The 21228-nt window shown below is 41.8% G+C and overlaps 2 protein-coding genes across 3 annotated transcripts in view; both read left to right on the forward strand.

The window, feature by feature from the left end:
• Positions 1 to 1085: 1085 nt before the first annotated feature.
• On the forward strand, positions 1086 to 9547 carry LOC308580788 (uncharacterized protein). Its single transcript, XM_081182960.1, has 2 exons — positions 1086 to 1102; positions 6233 to 9547. Exon 2 carries the CDS (start codon positions 6283 to 6285, stop codon positions 7771 to 7773), a length of 1491 nt encoding a protein of 496 aa, XP_081039086.1. The 5' UTR covers positions 1086 to 1102; positions 6233 to 6282; the 3' UTR covers positions 7774 to 9547.
• Positions 9548 to 16904: 7357 nt separating this feature from the next.
• LOC308580936 (uncharacterized protein) overlaps positions 16905 to 21228 on the forward strand; it is a 47400-nt gene continuing 43076 nt past the window's right edge. Inside the window, exon 1 of one of the 2 annotated variants that reach the window (XM_081183258.1) lies at positions 16905 to 17289. The gene's annotated coding sequence lies outside the window, so the exon portion shown is untranslated. The remainder of the gene's footprint in view (positions 17290 to 21228) is intronic. The other variant, XM_081183256.1, reaches the window with a different exon arrangement.

Here is a 21228-nt window from a genome sequence, read left to right on the forward strand (position 1 = left end):
CCAAATGTCCAGAATCCTCCTGTGTCTCCTTCCCCTCCTTCTCCCTTCTCTTACTCTTCCTCCCTTACCTGTGTTTTCTTCTCTTCTTTACCTGGACTACCTTACAGGGACCTTTAGGAAGTTCTCCAGAGGAACTGTGGGACCACTGAGTTCCTTTATCCTAAGAAGTTGTCTTCCTTATTATTCCTGTTCTGTTGTTCTTGCTATACAGTTACCTTCTTAAGCACAAATTGAGCTAGCGAGAGGGTCGTCTTGCCCATCTCGAAAGTTTCGATTTCTGTTCTCATCCTGAAGCAAAGTTCTTAACCAGATGTACTATTTCTGGGTTAGAGGAGTCTGCAACCTGAAGCGTCTGTAACCCGAGGTACCACTGTACAGCAATCCAAAAATATGGGTGGAGGGTGCTATGAAAATGCTTTCGGGATTCATATATCATTGATATATTGGTGGGCTTCAAGGGTAAAGGACCCAATATCATGATAGACAATGTCCATTGCTGGAGGATTTACGTGTAGGTATCTGAATAACAATAATAGTTCATTTATATGCCGCCCATCTGACTGGGTTGCAGGACGGGGATTGCCAGTATTACAAGCAAGGTGTGTCAATTTGCCAATCTTACAAACTGTGCAAGAGAGTAAGTGGGTAGGGTTATAGTTTATAAGAATCCTGTGATTTTGTCCACCTGTAACTTTCCTTGCTACAGTTTCTGAAGTAAACCTGCAAAATCTACAAAGAGACTCACAGGTTAATGGTGAAATGAGTTTATTTGTCTACATCATCGGACTGCTGCCCACAAAAACAAGTGCCATCGTATCTTTATTGGCATATCTTTTAATTGGCTGACAGATACCTTTGGCTTTGCTTCTAAAGATGAATATTTTTGAATACTTTTAACAGTCACATAGGACATCAATAACACTTCTGTTTTATTTATTCCAGTTAGGGGAGACTCTGATACACCAGTCTGAGCTCATCTCCATTGAAACAGAAAATCACGGAGACGTGTCCTGGAGAAATTGAGAGGTCTGTACTTTTCTGTAAGACTGTATCTTTTTGTGTCTCATTTCAGTGTGTGGGAACATAGAACGAGCCCTTCCAGGTCAGTAGGTTATTAAGGAATTGTAGTATTTTGGGTCCAATAAGATCTGTAGGATATTAAGGACTTGTAGTTTTCTGCTCATAATTCACTGACTACTTGGGTCCAGCATCATTTCGCCAAACTGGCCTCTCCGCAGAGTTCACACAAACAGCAGCATTCAGAGCGTAGGAAAGCAAAGGACGAAGAATAGCTATAAATCCACATGACATTCCAGACTTCAAGTGGAATGGCTTAGTCCTGGCCAATCACATCTGAATGGTTGCAAATAAGTATTTCCTTAGCACTTGTTATTGGTTCTTCAATTGTTATTACCAAGTCATCCACAAAGGCTTTATATTCTTTCCTTCTGACTGATAATCCTTTAATTCCTTCTGCTAAGCCTATATTATTCAGGAGAACGTCCAAAACCGTTATGAATAACAATGGTGATACTGGACACCCTTGTCTTGTCCCTTTTGTAATTTCAATATTTTCTGTTAATACATTATTTACAGTAAGTTTCGCCTTTTGTCTTGAATATATTGCTTTTATACTTCTCATAAACAATTGACCCATTTGCATCATTTCTAAGTTTTTAATCTTAAATTCCCAAGATATTTTATCAAAGGCCTTTTCAGCATCCACAAATATTATGGCTGCCTGCTATTCATTCCTGGCTGTCAAGTACTGAATAATATTCACAATATTCCTTATATTGTCCTTCATCTGGCGGCCAGGAAGAAAGCCTTAATATTAGCAAATAGTTCATAATCACTGTTCAACAAAGAAATGGGCCTGTAGATTTTAACCTGTAATAAGTCTGAGTCTGGTTTGGGTATCAGTGTAATATATGCTTCTTTCCAAGTCTTTGGTATTTCTCCTTTTTTCGAAATATTGTTCATCTCTTCCTCCAATGGTGCCAGTAGGGTCTAGCTGAATTTTTTATAATATTTAATAACAATAACAACTATTTATTACGTATACCCCGCCCATCTGGCTGGGCTTCCCCAGCCACTCTGGGCGGCTTCCAACAAAATATTAAAATACGGTAATGCATCAAACATTAAAAGCTTCCCTAAACAGGGCTGCTGTCAGATGTCTTCTAAAGGTCTGGTACTTATTGTTTTCTTTGACAACTGGTGGGAGGGTGTTCCATAGAACGAGTGCCACTACCAAGAAGGCCCTCTGCCTAGTTCCTTGTAACTTGGCTTCTTGCAGCGAGGCAACCGCCCGAAGGCCCTTGGTGCTGGACCTCAGTGTCCGGCTAGAACGATGAGGGTGGAGATGCTGCTTCAGATATACTGGACCAAGGCCATTTAGGGCTTTAAAGGTCAGCACCAACACTTTGAACTGTGCTTGGAAACGTACTGGGAGCCAATGTAGGTCTTTCAAGACCGGTGTTGTGTGGTCTCTGCGGCCGCTCTCAGTCACCAGTCTAGCTGCCGCATTCTGGATTAGTTGTAGTTTCTGGGTCACCTTCAAAGGTAGCCCCACATAGAGCGCATTGCAGTAGTCCAAGCGAGAGATAACCAGAGCATGCACCCCTCTGGCGAGGCAGTCTGTGGGCAGATAGGTTCTCAGCCTGCGTACCAGATGGAGCTGATAAACAGCTGCCCTGGACACAGAAATGACCTGCGCCTCCATGGACAGCTGTGTGTCCAAAATGACTCCCAGGCTGCGCACCTGGTCCTTCAGGGGCACAGTTACCCCATTCAGGACCAGGGAGTCATCCACACCCACCTGCCTCCTGTCCCCTAAAAACGGTACTTCTGTCTTGCAGTAACTCCATCCAGTCCTGGTGCTTTTCCTGATTTTAAGTCCTTTATTGCTCTCTAAATTTCTTCCACTTCTATTAATTCATTCAGTCTGTCCTTCTTTTCTGTTCGGATTTGTTGCACTCCATTCTTCTTTAAAAATTCTTCTACTTTGACTATGTTCTCTTTTCCAGCTTTTTTATACAATTGTCTATAGAAATTTACAAATCATTTTCTTATTTCTTTCAGATTCTCTATTTCTTTCTCTCCAATTTTAATTTTATATATGTATTTTGAGATTTTCTTTTATTTATCTGCCATGCTAGCCATTTTCCTGGTTTATTTGCGTTTTCAAAGTTCTTTTGTTTCATCTTTTTAATTTTCCATTCTACTTCCTGATTCACAATTGTTGAAAATTGACTTTGTAATATCTTAATATTTTGATTAATCATTATATCATTTGGGTTTTTAGCTAGTTTGTTTTCCATTTTCCATTATCTCATTTAAAATTTCCATTTTTTTCTTTTCTCAGAAAGTTTTGGGTAGTTTCCCTTCTTTTGATTCTATTCTCTTTCTCATTCTATCAATTTCCAATGAAACTACCCCCTTCAGGTCCCCCATAAATATTTTTTGATCCACAAAGTCAAATAATTTCTCTTCCAACTTTCTATAAAATTCAGTCTTACTGCCATTTGGTGCATAAATCCTGACAATTATCAGTTTTCCTCCCTTCTTTGTCCTTAAATATTTGTCTCACTTCACTTTTTTATATATACAACACCACCCCTCTCTTTTTACTCCTGTCTGATGAAATAAATTCACTTCCTGATTTCTTTTTTACCAAAATTCTTCCTATTTTTTTGCAACATGAGTCTCTTGTGAACAAATACATAAGTTTTTTTAATAGAATATTTTCAGATTTATTTCTTTTAGTTTTGTTCTTCAAACCATTAACATTCTATGTTTTAATGCCATTTTGTTTTTGTTACTATTTATTCATGAAATAGAGTCTTTTAAACTTGTCCTTCCTCTTCTTCTCTTAATTTATGTTCTTCTTGGTCTATGGTATCTGTTCTGGCTGCTGCTGCAGCTACTGCCCCTTCTTCCTCTTTATCCAGTTCCCTGTACCTTCGGAGGAAATTTTTTACTTCATCTATCTTTTTCAGGTTAAATTTCTTTTCCTTGTAGTAGAATGAGACTCCTTCCAGATACTCCCATTTAAAATCTATATTGTTTTTTCTCAGCACTTGTGTCAGAGGTTTATATCTGTCGTGTCTTTTCAGCAAACGAAGTGAAATGTCCTTAAATATGATTATCATTGCGCCATCAATATAGAGCTTCTTTTCTCTATTTTTTTAGCAAAATTAAATTTCTCATCTTATCTTTAAATATAATCAAACAACTTCCTGGAAACTTTCCATTTTTTTAATTTAACTTTTATCCTAAATGCATTCAATACTGTTTTGGCAAATTCATCTTTTTCAATTCCTACTCATTTTGCAATTTCAATAATCAATTTTTCTAAAATATTCTCCTGCTGTTTCTGGGAGAGATCTGATTCTCAAATTTGTCTCTCTTTGCATCACATTGCACCCCACAATTCCTACTGTTCCTTATTCAGCTCTGACACTGCACTTTTATTTTTCTCATCCTTCTTTTTTAAATCCCTTACTTCTCGTTGCATACGTTTCAATCCTTCCTCTAAATTTTTCTCATTTGTTTAATTTCTTTAATATCTGTCTTCTGTTACAAAAACAGTCTTGCAACATCTCCTTTCCCTTCCATTTCTTGCTTTGACCCTCTCCGGGTCCCTCCTGGTGTTGCCCCCTCCCCTCCTTTTTTCTGTGTTGATGTCATTCTTAAACTGTTATTTCCTCTTTCACCACTAGGTGGCCCTTTCACCTCCAACCAGTTCTATATCAAATGTATATAGCCGAGAGAGGGACAAAGGGTAAATGCTGCAGTAATCCAGTAATTATTTGTACAAAAAAAAAAAGAAAGCAAGAGAAAACGTCTTCCGCCACTTGGTTGGCTAATCCACAGATTTCCACTGTATCCCCGTCCCAAGAGCAAGAAGAAATCAAAACCATGTCCCAACGAAACCAAATTATTCTGCCTCTTGGTGGCTAAATCCAACTTCCACTGCATTATATTCCAGGAGAAAGGAAAAGAGGAAGGTATTCACTACAATTATAATGTCTTAACAATGAAAAAGGTGAAGTTAAAAGAGAGAGAAAAAATAAATCCACCATGCTCAGCAACCAAAAGGGGGGAGGGATGTCAACCAAGTCTCTTCCTGTAAATATCTTTTCAATTTTCTTACAGTACCAGACTTTGCAGTCTTTTTATATTTGTCTCTTCTGGTCTGGTATTTTAACTCACAAGAATAGCTCCATAAACATATGTTTCTTCAAATTGCGAAGTTTCAATTAAAATCAAAAGTAAAAGCCAGAAGCTCCTTCTCCAGCGGTCTTCAACTCCCAAAGGGATTCAAATAAGTTTATTTTTTAGGGATTTCCACCTCCCTTTCAGTAAACCAAATCTTCAAAACTAAAAGAGTATATTTATTATTTATTATTTATATTATTTTTATTCGCTGTAAGAGATTAGAATCTTACTCCGTTTTCGCAGCACTTTCCGCTGCCCAAGGGGGGCATTTTCGGTGGTGGAGAGACCTCCTTATAGTGCTGTTGGCCTCAAAATAATCCTTTTGAGTGTTTTGGGGGGGCTGCAGCGCCCTTGCAGACTCCCCCTTTGTCTCGCAAAGAGCTGAACTCTCCCCTAAGGGCTGAGTCCCGTCTCTTCTCAGCTCTGCGGACCAACCGGAAGTCACTGTTTGATGTTTAATCATGTTTTAATATTCCGTTGGGAGCTGCCCAGAGGGCTGGGGAAACCCAGCCGGATGGCTGGGGTTTGAATAACATATTATAATTAATTGATTGATTAATTAAGTTGGAGCATATTTTCCCCCTTTAATTTATAGTATCATTCTCTTGGCCACATTTAGGAAAGACATAATCCACTTTTGTAATCCAATTGACAGCTTACATGCAATTGGTATATTATTCCAAAGGATATTTTCTTCTGACATTTTTCCCGTTAGAATTCAGCTTTTTCAGTGTCACACATATTTGCTTAGCCACCCACCCAAAGGAGAAAGGAAAGTGAGAGTCCTGGACAGATAATTTCCACGAGGATAGTTCTATATTACAAGAAGGGCATGAGATCAGGTGGTCCATTCCCTGGCCATACTTCCTCAGGGAGACATAGAGAAGAGAGGAGAGAATTTAGGAGATGCTTTTAAAAAAAAGACGGTGGTGTTAATTAGACTCACTTTGTGTTAAGTTCCTTTTCCCTCTACCGTGAAACCCTAAAATGATTTTCTTTTCTCCCAAAGGAGAAGGTGATCCAAATTCTGAGGAGACACCTTCAATTTCATTGAGAATAATGAAGGCAAAGTCTGTCAGTGTGTACACTGAGTTTAAAATAATGAACTCAACAGAAGAGAAACCATCTAAAGCTATGCAGTGCAAAAAGAGCTTGAACTGGAGCAAAACTCTTAGGAAAAATCAACAAACTCGTAAGGGAGGGAAACCAATTAAATGTATGGAGTGTGGAAAGAGCTTTAGTCAGCATGGAGCACTTAGAATCCATCAAAGAATTCACACAAGGGAGAAACCATTTAAATGTATTGAGTGTGGAAAGAGCTTCAGTCAAAATGGACAGCTTAGAACACATCAGCGAATTCACACAGGAGAAAAACCATTCAAATGTATGGAGTGTGGAAAGAGCTTTGTTCATAATGGAAACCTAAGAACACATCAGCGAACTCATACAGGGGAGAAACCATTTAAATGTAGGGAGTGTGGAAAAAGCTTCAATCAAAGTGAATATCTTAGACTGCACCAAAGAACTCACACAGGGGAGAAACCATTTAAATGTGTTGAGTGTGGAAAGAGCTTCAGTCAAAGTGGAAATTATAGAATACATCAGAAAACTCACACAGGGGAGAAACCATTTAAATGTATGGAATGTGGAAAGAGCTATGGTCGTAGGGACGCCCTTACAATACATCAGCGAACTCACACAGGGATGAAACCATTTAAATGTATGGAATGTGGAAAAAACTTTAGTCAAAGTGCAAACCTTAGAACACATCAGAAAACTCACACAGGGGAGAAACCATTCCACTGTATGGAGTGTGGAAAGAGCTTCCATCAAAGTGGGCCCCTTCGAATACATCAGCAAACTCACACAGGGGAGAAACCATTTAAATGTATGGAATGTGGAAAGAGCTTCAGTCAAAGTGGAAACCTTAGTACACATCTGAAAACTCACACAGGGGAGAAATCATTTAAATGTATGGAGTGTGGAAAGAGCTTCAATCAAAGTGGATACCTTAGACTGCACCAAAGAACTCACACAGGGGAGAACCCATATAACTGTAAAGAGTGTGGAAAGAGCTTCAGTCAAAGTGGAAATTATAAAAGCCACCAAAGAACTCACACAGGGGAGAAGCCATTTAAATGTATGGAGTGTGGAAAGAGTTTTCGTCATAGTCTAACCTTTAGAATACATCAGCGAACTCACACAGGGGAGAAACCATATAAATGTATAGTGTGTGGAAAGAGCTTCATTTCAACCAAAAACCTTCGACTGCACCAAAGAACTCACACAGGGGAGAACCCATATAACTGTATAGACTGTGGAAAGAGCTTCAGTCAAAGTGGAAATTATAAAAGCCACCAAAGAACACACACAGGGGAGAAACCATTTAAATGTATGGAGTGTGGAAAGAACTTCCGTAATGGTGGAACCCTTAGAAGCCATCTACAGACTCACACAAAGGAGAAACCATTTAAATGTATGGAATGTGGAAAAAGCTTCAGTCAAAGTGGAAACCTTAAGAGACATCAGCGAACTCACACCAGAGAATAACCATTGAATTGTAAGGATTGTGGAAAGAGCCTCGGTAAAAGCGGACATTTTAAAGACACCAGAGAACTTTCACAGCAGGGGGAAAAGCATTTAAATGTGAGGATTGTGTGTGCAAAGAGCTTTACTGATAGTGAAGCACATCAACAGACATACATCATTGAGAAATCATTTAAATATATGGAGTGTTTAAAGAGCTTCGGTCAGAGTGCAAAACAGTAGTGAACTTGCATGGGAAGAAACCATTTAAATGCATGGAGTGTGGAAGGAGCTTCAGTAGGAGTGCAGATCTAAATATACATCAGCCGTTAGATACATAGAATATATGTGAAGTTCTGGTGTCTGCATGTAAATTTGTACCCATGTATTCAAGTAATGAAAGTGATGTCTCACAATAGTAAATGCAATATCATATGTCATGAACTGTTTGCAGAGAGCGTGAACCTGCAATGCTGGTGGTCAATGTTGATGCTCTTTGAGTCGGCTGAAGTTCAGTCTTTGGTAGAGAGAGTTGGAAATGTTGGTGTTTTGGGGTTGCTAATAGAGCATTGTGGAAATTACAGGATGAAAGTTGTGATGCTTTGGAAACAGGGTTCGTTAAATTAGTAGTATACGAACAACCGTATAACACTTATTGTTGTAATTATACTAAATGAACAAATAAGACACAGAAAGTGAGGCCATCATCTTATGTGCATAAACCCATTCTGTAGTTTTTATAACAAATACACTAATTGTGTTACAACCCTTCCTCTTCCTTGGTTCTCTGAAGAGCACAATGTTCAGATAAAACATTATTTCCAGTGGCAGCAGGAATAGAGGAATGAAGAAAGCACGGTTCCTGGGGTGTCCAGAGGGGGTGTGAAAGAGACCCCCTGCCCCACTCCTCTAGATGAATAAAAGCAACCCTGGGGGAAGAGAAGGTGGTGGAGAGAGAGAAACATGGCCTTGGGTGGGTGATTCTGTTTGGGGTGCTGTCAATACCTTCTCCAGAGGGGCTGTGGGGCATCCTTTGCTCCTCTCTCCTTCCCAAGGGTCTGTGGCTCCTCCAAGTCCTCCTAGAGAAGGATCCATTAATACGGCTTGGAGGGAAACAGTGTTCTAGATCAGCTGCTGCAGTTTCTCTTGGGGGGGGCTGGATCTGCCTTCTGGATCTGCCCCCACGTTTTCCAACCTCTCAAGTCGAGACTGAACTGGTGTTTCTGTTGTAAAATTAGTTAACCCATTTAGCATATGATAGAATTCGTATAACCTAACAGTGAATGAAACATATGTACCTTTGTTATACCTTCATCTTACTTTCTCTGATGGAAGCTATGTCTCAGTGCTCTGATAATTTCCAGGCTACGTGGACTTCTCAACCCCGACTTCCACCCAATTATCTTTCAAACTATTGCTTAAAACGTTTAGAAATAGAAGATTTATGTAACCGACTCTTCTTCCCTTGAGTCTTCTTCCCAGGCGTTGGGAGCCATTGGAATGGTAAGTTAAGGACTTTCTAAAGGTCTGGTTGTCAGGTTGATGGACAATAAATGAATGAAATGTAAATCCTAAGACAGCAAGACACCAGGATACCCAAAATAATGGGCAGAAGAACCATTTTAGCTCCCTGACTGACCTTCCCTTACATGTATAACTTCTATGAGCTAATGCCTGTACCTTTCTCAAAAAATCCCTCTCAAAGTTGTACTAAAATGAACCTCTGGTTTTGAGTCACTGGAGGTATTGCAATAGCGTTTCTCTCAATAAACTGGGTCCCTTCTGGACGTTGAATTTTCCTATCTCTTGACTGTGTTTTTCTTTGAGGTGTTATTCCTTCCCCTGGCCATGGGCCATTGAGGGGTAGTTTGGAAGGAAATTCTTACCCCGTATCTTAAAGCCTGGAATAAACTATTTCAAAATGAATAAGGGAGTGTCAGATTTGCCTCTCTTCCTTTCCATCCTGTGAAAGGCCTTGTCTGAAGTGGTTCCTGGTTCCTGGAATTTCCTTTCACAAGGAGCCCAAAACTCTTCCTCTCACAGGCAAACTCCTGCTTTCCCCACCTCTGCTCTTAGAACTGCCCTATCGTGAAACCCAAGGTGATGTAGATACATGGAGATTCCAGGTTCCTGAAGTTTTCCTTACAAAGTGTTGACCTTTAGTAGGTCTGGAGGTTGTGATGAGGGACAGAAATTTCCTACAGTACTTACCTTCATCTTACTTTCTCTGATGGAAGCTATGTCTCAGTGCTCTAATAATTTCTAGGCTACGTGGACTTCTCTTTTTTTTTAATGATATTTATTAAGAATTTTAAAATTACAGGGGAAAAAAGAGAAAAAGAAGGAAAAAACAAAGGAAAAAGAAACAGCAATGAAAAAATACAAATTGATCAAAATCAAAAAACAACAAAACACATAACACATCACAGTCAAAAAGCAAAAATAAACCACAAAATTTTAAAAACAAATCCAATATTCCCAAATCCTTAACTGTCATTACCTTATTTCGTCGACCTCCTCACTCCTCCCTTTTTTGTATTCTAGTTATTAATTATCACAGCAAATCCTTTCCATTTTTCATAATATTCTGTCATTAAATTACCTTAATCTATTTTAACCCTATCTTACTATAAAAGACCCTAAAACTTAAAACATAGATCTTATTTATACCAATTTCTCATAACCATAGCATATTCTTACATAGTTCTTTTAACATTTCTGCTAAAGCCAAATAATTTCGTTCCAACATTTTTCTAAAATTCATCAATTTTACAAAACAATCCTAATAAAGTTTTTTAAAACTTTCTTCCAATCTTCATCCAACGTCCCTTCCTCCTGGTCCTGGGTTTTGTCGGTCCTTTCTATCCCACCCATCTGGTTCATTAACCTGGTAATCTTATGTCCGAGGCCCCTAAGTCTCTTCCATGTCCCTTCCGCAGATCTTCTTCATGTTTATACCTGTACTTTACTTTGTCTCCTGCTCCTTTCACTCATGGAAACTCCAACTTGACAGTATTTTTGTCCCTTCTCGACAGATCAGCCCCTTTTCCATAGACCACACTAAACTCCATGTGGTATTTAAAAACATGTTTCAAGGTCCCTCCAGAGTTAAGGAACCCCACAACCCCAAACATCTCACGGCCCATTGCCAGACTTGAAAAGTCAAAACATCCCTGCATAGGGGGGTCTATCCAACCCCCCATTTCCAATCCAAACAAAACTCTATCTCCAAATCTGGCTTTTTCCAAGTTCATTTGTCAGATCCAACAACTCATGTTCCTGCTGGGCCACAGCTCCCTCCATCTCTGCCACCCAAGGTCCAGCAACAACCTCCTCCCTCATCTGATCTGTCAGAGCACACTCCTGAGTTGGTTCCTGGGTGGGTTCTATATAGATACCCACTACCTGTCCAAAATTTCTGATCGCAACAGTCATCAAGTCCGTCTTCTCATGTAACTGTTCCAATAAGGCACTTGTTTTGCAGAAAGCACGCACCAAAGCTTCTGAGTACATTGTTATGCAAGGTCAGAAGTCTGTTCCCACGATCTTAATCTATTGCAGCTGCGAAGCTCCCCGGCTCAAGTTTAGTAACAGTTTCACAGGCTCCCTCTAGGGGAAGAACTTCTATTTGTATCCATCTCTTCTTTTTTTTAAAAGCAGATCTAACAACAAAGTTTCCTTTTTCAGATATTTTGTCAATATTTGTTCCTTTAAAATGCGAAGGAGAACAATGGAATCACTATGTTTCTCTTCTTTTAACTGTCTGTCAAAGACGTTTGTCTATAGTCAATGAACTTCCCAAAAACGTCAATCCTGACACCCCACTCCCAGGATCAAGACGGTGGGAAATTACTTTTCTTTACACTCTCTTCTGCAAATTTAAACAGTCCGGAAAAATTCCCCCCTCTTCTCCTGCTTCCGAAGGGGGTTCAACAATTTTAGATGGTGAAAGTTAATCCTTTACAAACGATTTTCTGAACTCTAGTTTGCCATGTCTTTGCTTTAATCTATCTACAAGAAACGGAAGGCTGACTTCCTGTTTAGACCTTCCCGTTTCAGTGCCAAATTAAGAAGAATTTCTTCATCCAATTGTCCGTTCTACTCACAAGTCGTTGTTTGAAGTCCAATTGTCCAAATTTAACCTACTCACAGGTAGTTGTTTTTGTAGTCAAATTGTCCCAGGAAAAAGGCAGCGCTCTCCGGTAACGGCTGTGCGGCTTCGCTCCACGGAAGAAGCAGTTGACTCTCAGCACCGCGCCACGAGCCCATAACTGGGTTCCTTTACGAGTTGGGGGGCGCGAAAGGTGCCCGCCAAGTCCCATGGTCACAGGCTTCATCTGCCTGTGATTTTTTGAAGGGTCCCCGCTTCACCGTAGCAGAACAGACCCATTTTCCGTGGAGCCAGTCCCTCCGGATCAGAGGGAATCCGCCATTACCGATGGCGCCACCCCGTGGACTTCTCAACCCCGACTTCCACCTGCTTATCTTTCAAACTATTGTTTAAAACGTTTAGAAATAGAAAATTTATGTAACTGACTCTTCTTCCCTTGAGTCTTCTTCCCATTCGTTGGGAGCCATTGGAATGGTAAGCTAAGGACTTTCTAAAGGTCTGGTTGTCAGGGAGATGGACAATAAATGAATGAAATGTAAATCCTAAGACAGCAAGACACCAGGATACCCAAAATAATGGACAGAAGAACTATTTTAGCTCCCTGACAGACCTTCACTTACATGTATAACTTCTATGAGCTAATGCCTGTACCTTTCTCAAAAAATCCCTCTCAAAGTTGTACTAAAATGAACCTCTGGTTTTGAGTCACTGGAGGTATTGCAATAGCATTTCTCTCAATAAACTGGGTCCCTTCTGGACGTTGAATTTTCCTATCTCTTGACTGTGTTTTTCTTTGAGGTGTTATTCCTTCCCCTGGCCATGAACCACTGTTCGGTGGTTTGGAAGGAAATTCTTACCCCGTATCTTAAAGCCTGGAATAAACTATTTCAAAAGGAATAAGGGAGTGTCAGATTTCCCTCACTCTCTTTCCATCCTAGGAAAGGCCTTGTCTGAAGTTGTTCCTGGTTCCTGGAATTTCCTTTCACAAGGAGCCCAAAACTCTTCCTCTCACAGGCAAACTCCTGCTTTCCCCACCTCTGCTCTTAGAACTGCCCTATCGTGAAACCCAAGGTGATGTAGATACATGGAGATTCCAGGTTCCTGAAGTTTTCCTTACAAAGTATTGACCTTTAGTAGGTCTGGAGGTTGTGATGAAGGACAGAAATTTCCTACAGATGACCTGTACTGGTTGGTGTCAGGCAGAAGTGTGATGGACAGACGGCAGAGCCGGACCGGAGTCTGCTCATTCAGTCCCCCAGAAATTCCACCAGAGGGATGGAACCTCTCTCTGATTGGACAACAGCACTTTTGGAGGGAAAATAAAAGGAGCCATTTCTGAGGGAGAGAGATAGGGTTTGATATGAGAGAAGATGAAGAGGGATTGTTTTGAGGTGGGAGTTGGGGAGAAGGATAGGATTTGCCTGAGGGGGAGAACTCATAGAACTACAGAGTTGGAAGGGACCCCCGAGGGTCATCAAGTCCAACCCCTGCATTGCAGGAATTTTTTTGCCCAATAATAATAAACTTGGGGGGTGGGCCTTCCAGTTTTATTTATTTATTAATGTTCTTATGTTACATCGGTTAACATAATCATATTATATCACAAGGCTTATTATACTGTAATTTTCAGCTTGTATACAAAGTTTATATACTTAAAGGGGGGGGGACACAAGGACAAAAAACTATTCCAAAATCATATATATTCCAACACTTTGGACTTACTGTCTATCCCGTTGTACAGTCGTACCTCAGGTTAAAGTAGCTTCGGGATGAGCGTTTTCGGGTTGAATTCCGCGGGCACCTGGAAGTAACGGAACACGATCCCGTTCGCATCCAGAGGTACCACTGTATATTCCTTTTTTACAAATGAATGTACTCTTCTTATTGTATATTTCTTTACATTTTATCTAATACATAGCAATATCAATATCTACCCTTGGTCTTATTTCTCAACTTAGTCTCTCTCCAACGTCAATCAAATGCTGAATTTTGGACATTAACATATGTGAGAACCCAAAGTTCAGGTCACACAAGGAGCTCCGTTTTTAAATGTTTTCTGGTGATACTTATTCAATCTGTCCTCTGCCCCCCAGAACCATAAAACTGTGGAGCTCGAAGGGACCCCCAGGGTCATCTAGTCCAACCCCTCTGCAATGCAGGGGTCACAAAGAAAGCATCTGTCAAATACAGGGGCCCACCCTCTTTCCCCACTTGGAGTCCTCCCCCCTTCTCAAGGGACACCCATTTCTGAGCCCCCCCAAGAGCTCTCCCCCACCCCCGGGTTCGTGGGGGTTGGGCAGGGGGTTGCAAGGACCTCAAAGGCCTTGGGTCCCATGGTTTCCTTTCCACCCACCCACCCAGGGGATCCTCCAATTCATCTCTCAGCCCCCCAACAGCCTTTTCTGCACCCCAGCCGCCCCAGAGGCTCCCCTTCACCCAAATGACTTGCCACCCCAGAGGCCTCCCAAAACAAGGGGAAAGAGAAGTGGGGTGATGGAGAGAGGGGCCTTTTTTCTCTCTCTCCCCTTATGGTGTTTCCTGCTTGGCAGGGGGTTGGACTCGATGGCCCTTGTGGTCTCTTCCAACTTTATGATTCTATGATTAACCCTTACGTGGCCTCGCCGCTCGGGGATTTCTGCCCAGGGAGAAAGTGGGCAAGGCACTGGGAGGGATCCGGATCCCGCCATGGGATCCCACCAGATTCTGGACGTGGCAACGCTCGGCTAGGCTCCCGTGTTGGGAAAGGTGCATCCAGAGGGGCCAACTCCTAGGGGCCCCGGTCCCTTAGGGGCTAAAGGTGGGCGAGCTCAGTGGGCACAGCATGAGGCCCCTCCTTTCAGGGTTGCGGGTTCATGATCCACGTGGGGCAAAAGAGCCCTGCATTATTGACTGGTGGTTCGTTTAGTGGCAAACTAAAAGTGAAAACGGTGTGGTGGGAGTTCGTACAGTATTCTCTGGGCATGTGCAGAGTTTGCTGCACTTCCTGTAAAGCAGAGGCAGGGAAGAAGTGGCCAAAGAACCGCCCTGCAGGCTTGGTGAAAGCGCAGAAAAGGGGCCTTGCGGACTGAGATGCAGGATCCCAGAGGAACTCAGCAGGGAAGAACTGCCCCCCCCCATAGAGAAGAACAGCCCCCCCTTCTATCCTAGAGAGGAGAGAGATAGAGAGGCCTCCCATGCAACCCCTGGGAAAATCCTCAGCGCAGGTTCCCATCCGAGCACCGGCAGGGGCTGCTCTGCCCCGTAGCTCTATGGGCCGGACTTTTCCTGGCAGGCGGGGAAAAGGAGCATCGGGAGGGGCTTGAGAAAGGGGGGGGCGTCGCTGGACCAACTCCTCCCGCCCTGCTCTTTCTGTTGCAGGAAAAGACATCGGAAGAGCGAGCAAGGGAGGCGGAGGGGCAGAAGAGAGGACAAAGGGGTAAAGATGCAGGGATGGGGGGGTGAAATGGGGAAGGGGGGAGGAAAGGACAAAGACCCCTCCATATCTCCCCACCTTCCCCCAAAGCGCCTTTACTGGGGCCCATCAGGAGGGTCTGGATCCATGCAATCCCGCTGCGAAGTGGGGACCCAAGACCTGCAGGACTTGCGTGGCTCCATCTCCTTTGGAGCCCCTCCCCCACAAAAGATCACCCCCCCCCATAACAACACTATGGGACATGCACAAGGGCGGGGGTGCAGGGGTCCTTTCTACAGAGGAAGCCCCTGCCGGGTTTCCGTGGCGCCTTCTCCTTGGAAGCACCCTCGCCACGCGCATTTGGGGGCGAGGGGTGAGCGGAGCCAAGGGGGGTTTTGGGGCGCAGGGGCGTCTCAGGGACGGAGGGAGGAGGGCATAGGAAGTTGGGGGGCTGGGGGATCAATGGAAGCATCCTTGGCGTGGGAGGGGGGAACCCTGGGGGGGAGGGGAGAGAGAGAGACCCGGGGCCTTTTGGAAGAGATGTCTCCATCTTGGGCGCTGGCGGGGGAATCTCCAGAGGGGCTGCCTTGGCTTTTGCCTTCCTGGCAAGAAATCTGCCTGGGAGAGAGGGACAGGGAGGGATCCTTGAAAAGGGGGGGGGTCCCATTTACCCACCCAGTTCTTTCCAGGATGCTTCTTTCTCCCAAGTCCAGCCACTGGAGAGAAAAGGCAGGAAGATCCTGGGAGAAACCCCCTCCCTTAAGTTACCGGAAACTTCCCCCCTCGCTCAGGCTTCGAGTTTATTGCAGAGGGGGGGTCCCGTGTGGGTGGTCCTGGCCCACCTCTGTGCTGGCAGGAGGTCCAGATTTCCAGAGGGCAGACCTGGTGGGCAGAGCAACCCCCTGGCCAGGTCAGCTGCCTGAGAGCTCCAGGGAGGGCAGAAGAGAAAAGTCAGGAACGCCGTTTCGGAAGGGATCGTCCTTTCTTCTTCCCTTTCTCCTCCTTTGTCTCCTGTCTCCGCTTTCCTCTCTTCTTTTCCTGCGGCCTTTTCACTCTCTGAGGAGGGGGAGACCATCAGATTCAGAGAAACAAGGGTTGCCCTGGGGGTTGGGACTCCCCCACCCAAATGTCCAGAATCCTCCTGTGTCTCCTTCCCCTCCTTCTCCCATCTCTTACTCTTCCTCCCTTACCTGGGCTTTCTTCTCTTCTCTACCTGGACTACCTTATAGGGACCTTTAGGAAGTTCTCCAGAGTAACTGTGGGACCACTGAGTTCCTTTATCCTAAGAAGTTGTCTTCCTTTTTATTCCTGTTCTGTTCTTCTTGCTATACAGTTACCTTCTTAAGCACAAATTGAGCTAGCAAGAGGGTCGTCTTGTCCATCTCGAAAGTTTTTATTCGTATTCCAAAAATAAAATAAAATGGTTGTAATCCCCAAAAAAATTGCAAACCGGGACACGGACTTTCGGGTTTGAAGTGTTTGTAATCCAAAACATATGCAATCCAGACTGTTTGCAAACTAAGGTACCGCTTGTTTTACAAGTAAGGTCTGTCAAATTCTAGATACAGGTAGGTAGCCGTGTTGGGCTGCCATAGTTGAAACAAAATTTAAAAAATCCTTCCAGTAGCACACAAAAGCTCATACCAATAACAAACTGAGTTGGTTTCTAAGGAGCCACTGGAAGGAATTTTTTTATTGTTTGTCAACTTGTCAATCCTACAAACTGAAACAAGGTAAATTGGTGGGATTATAGTTTATAGGAATCCTGGAATTTTGAGCTTTCTTGTCTACATCATCGGACTGGTGCCCCCAAAAACCAAAGCCCATCTTATCTTTATTAGCCTTTAATGGGCAACTAGATACTTTGTTAGCTCTGCTTCTAAAGATGAATATTTTTGAATACTTTTAACAATCACATAGGACATCAATAACACTTCTGTTTTGTTTATTCCACTTAGGAGAGAGTCTGATACACCAGTCTGACATCAGCTGCATTGAAAAAGAAAATCGCGGAGACATGTCCTGGAGAAATTGAGAGGTCTGTACTTCCACTTTTCTGTGAGACTGTATCTTTGTGTGTTTCCTTTCAGAGTGTAGGAACATAGAAAGAGCCCTTCCAGATCTGTAGGATATTAAGGAATTGTGGTATTCTGCTCATAATTCACTGACTACTTGGGTCCAGTATCATTTCGCCAAACTGGCCTCTCCACAGAGTTCACACAAACAGCAGCATTCAGAGCGTAGGAAAGCAAAGCACAAAGTAGAGCTATAAATCCACATGACATTCCAGACTTCAAGTAGAATGGCTTAGTCCTGGCCAATCACATCTCAATGGTTGCAAATAAGCACAGAGTCCATAAACAGGCACCAGAGCCCTTGTTCATCCAAACAAAGTCTACGTCTATAAGCAATCCATTCAACCATTGTGAGTGTTCTCAGATTGTCAATTCATCTGAAGGCAGCCCTATTTAGGGAAGTTTTTGATGTTATTGTTATTATTATTATTATTATTATTATTATTATTAAAGATTTTTAACATAAACTTTCCAAACAAAACATCCATCTTATCATCTCTTACACATCTTGGCTACTTTTAGCCAGTGACTTCCATCATTCCCTTCTAATGATTTCATCCTATCTCTCTTCTGTTGACAATTTGTCTCTTTACTACTGTTTATATAATCAAAATCTTAACATCCTATCTTTTAACTCTTATTAACAATATTTATTATCTCCATTTTTCACAAGACTTCTTGTTATCCTACAGGCGTATTCAATTGAACACCATTGCCCTTCAAATAATTCACAAATTTACTCCAGTCCTTCAGGAATTTTTGGTCCCGCTGTTCTCGGATTCTTCCGGTCATCTTAGCTAATTCTGTGTACTCCATCAATTGACTGAAACAAAAATAACATTTTTTGGTAGCACATTCATTTTTATAACCGATATCCTTCCCCAAAGTGACAATTTCATCCTTCCCCACACTTCCAAATCTCTCTTAATCTTATTCCATACCTGGTTGTGGTTTTCTTGATAGAAATTTATATTTTGGGAGGTTAACAATATTCTTAGGTATTTCACTTTCTTTACCACCCCTGTTTCTGTTTATTATTGCAACTGATCCACTATCTTTTTGTCCATATTTTTAAGAAACTTTTTATTTTTATTTACTTTAAAGCCTGCTACTTGTCTAAACTGTTCCATTTTTTCTAGTACTTCCTTCGGACTTGTTATTGGTTCAATTGTTATTACCAAGTCATCCATAAAGGCTTTTACTTTATATTCTTTCCTTCTGGCTGATATTCCTTTAATTCCTTCTGCTAACCTTATATTATTCAGGAGAACTTCCAGAACCGATATGAATAACAATGGTGATAGTGGACACCCTTGTCTTGTCCCTTTTGTAATTTCAATATTTTCTGTTAATACATTATTTTCAATAATTTTTGCCTTTTGACTTGAATATATTGCTTTTAAACTTCTCATAAACAATTGACCCATTTCCATCCTTTCTAAGTTTTTAATCTTAAATTCCCTAGAATTTAAGGCCTTCTCAGCATCCACAAATATTATGGCTGCCTGCTTTTCATTCCTGGCCGTCAAGTATTCAATAATATTCACAATATTCCTTATATTGTCCTTCATCTGGCGGCCAGGAAGAAAACCTTAATATTTGCAAATAGTTTATAATCACTGTTCAACAAAGAAATCGGCCTGTAGTTTTTAACCTGTCATAAGTCTGAGTCTGGTTTGGGTATCAGTGTAATATATGCTTCTTTCCAAGTCTCTGGTGTTTCTCCTTTTTTCAAAATATTGTTCATTACTTCCTCCAATGGTGCCTGTAGGGTCTAGCTGAAATTTTTATCACCATCTTTTATTTATTTATTTATTTATTTACTTATTTATTACTTATTTACCTCACCCATCTGGCTGGGCTTCCTCAGGCGCTCTGGGCGGCTTCCAACAAAATATTAAAAAACATTAAAAGCTTCCCCAAACAGGGCTGCCTTCAGATGTTTCTAAAAGTCTGGTAGTTGTTTTTCTCTTTGACATCTGAAGGGAGGGCATTCCACAGGGCGGGTGCCACCACCGAGAAGGCCCTCTGCCTGGTTCCCTGTAACTTGGCTTCTCGTAGTGAGGCAACCGCCAGAAGGCCCTTGGTGCTGGGACTCAGTGTCCGGGTAGAACGATGGGGGTGGAGATGCTCCTTCAGATATACTGGACTGAGGCTGTTTAGGGCTTTAAAGGTTACTTTGAATTGTGCTCGGAAACGTACTGGGAGCTAATGTAGGTCTTTCAAGACCGATGTTATGTGGTCTTGGCAGCCACTCCCAGTCACCAGTCTAGCTGCCGCATTCTGGACTAGTTGTAGTTTCTGGGTCACCTTCAAAGGTAGCCCCACATAGAGCGCATTGCAGTACTCTAAGCGAGAGATAACCAGAGCATGCACCACTCTGGTGAAGCAGTCCGGGGGAAGATAGGGTCTCAGCCTGCATACCAGATGGAGCTGGTAATCAACAGAAATAGTACCTGGGGTTAAGAACTTTGCTTCAGGATAAGAACAGAAATCTCGCAGCAGCAGCGGGAGGCCCCATTAGCTAAAGTGGCATCTCAGGTTAAGAACAGTGTCAGGTTAAGAACAGACCTCAAGAACCAATTAAGTTCTTAACCCGAGGTACCACTGTATATTGTTTCTCCAATGGGTGTTTTAATCTCCACACATCAATCAAATTGCAGCTTTCTACCATAGAGAAGAAAGTTTTGGGTAGTTTACCTTCTTTCTAGTCTATTCCTATTTCTCATTCTATCAATTTCCAATGAAATTACCCCATTCAGGTACCCCATAATTATTTTTTGATCCACAAAGATTTGTCTTGCTTCATATTTATTTTTTATATACAACACCACCCCTCTTTTTACTCCTGTCTGATGAAATAAATTCACTTCCTAATTTCTTTTTTACCAAAATTCTTCTATGTTTTCTTGCAACATGAGTCTCTCAAAAACAATATCTAAGTTCTTTTTAATAGAATCTTTTCAACTTTATTTCTTTTAGTTTTGTTATTCAAACCATTAACACTCCATGTCAAGTGTTCATGCCGTTTTGTTTTTGCTACTATGTGTAAACTACAGTCTTTTAAACTTATCCTTCCTCCTCCTCCTCCTCCTCTTCTTCTTCTTCTAATTTATTATCTTCTACTTCTACTTCTTATTCTTGGTCTATGGTATCTGTTCCTGCTGCTGCTGCTGCCCCTTCTTCCTCTTTATCCAGTTCCCTGTACCTCTGGAGGAATTTTTTTACTTCATCTTTTTCAGTTTAACTTTTCCTTGTAGTAGAATGAGACTCCTTCCAGATACTCCCATTTAAAATCAATATTGTTTTTTCTCAGCACTTGTGCCATTGTGCAATTTCAATAATTAATTCTTCTAAAATATTCTGTCCTGCTGTTTCTGGGAGAGATCTGATTCTCAAATTTATCTCTCTTTCCTTCAATTCCTGCACCACAATTGCATCCCACAATTCCTCCTGTTCCTTATTCAGCTCTGACACTGCACTTTTATTTTTCTCATCCTCCTTTTTAAAATTCCTTACTTTTCGTTGCATAGGTTTCAATCTTTCCTCTAAATTTTGTGTTCTCTTGCTCACATCTTTTATCTGGGCTTTCATCTCATTCACAGTTAAATCTAATTTTTTGTCCATCTGCTCCCATCTACTTTCCATATTTTTGTCACATTGTTTAATATCTTTAATATATTTCTTCAGTTCTGCAAACATTTTTGCAACATCTCCTTTCCCTTCCATTTCTTGCTTTGACCCTCTCCGGGTCTCTCCTGATGTTGCCCCTCCCCTCCTTTTTTCTGTGATGACGTCATTCTTAAACTGTTATTTCCTCTTTCATCACTAGGTGGCTCTTTCATCTCCAACCAGTTCTATATCAAATGTATATAGCTGAGAGGGGGACAAAGGGTAAATGC

The sequence above is a fragment of the Podarcis bocagei genome (assembly GCF_964188305.1).
Source record: "Podarcis bocagei genome assembly, chromosome: 2".
In the NCBI taxonomy this organism is placed as follows: Eukaryota; Metazoa; Chordata; class Lepidosauria; order Squamata; family Lacertidae; genus Podarcis; species Podarcis bocagei.

Excerpts from the sequence above, each read along its gene's own strand:
- LOC308580788 (XM_081182960.1), top strand. The coding sequence starts at position 6,283 with ATGAAGGCAAAGTCTGTCAGTGTGTACACTGAGTTTAAAATAATGAAC.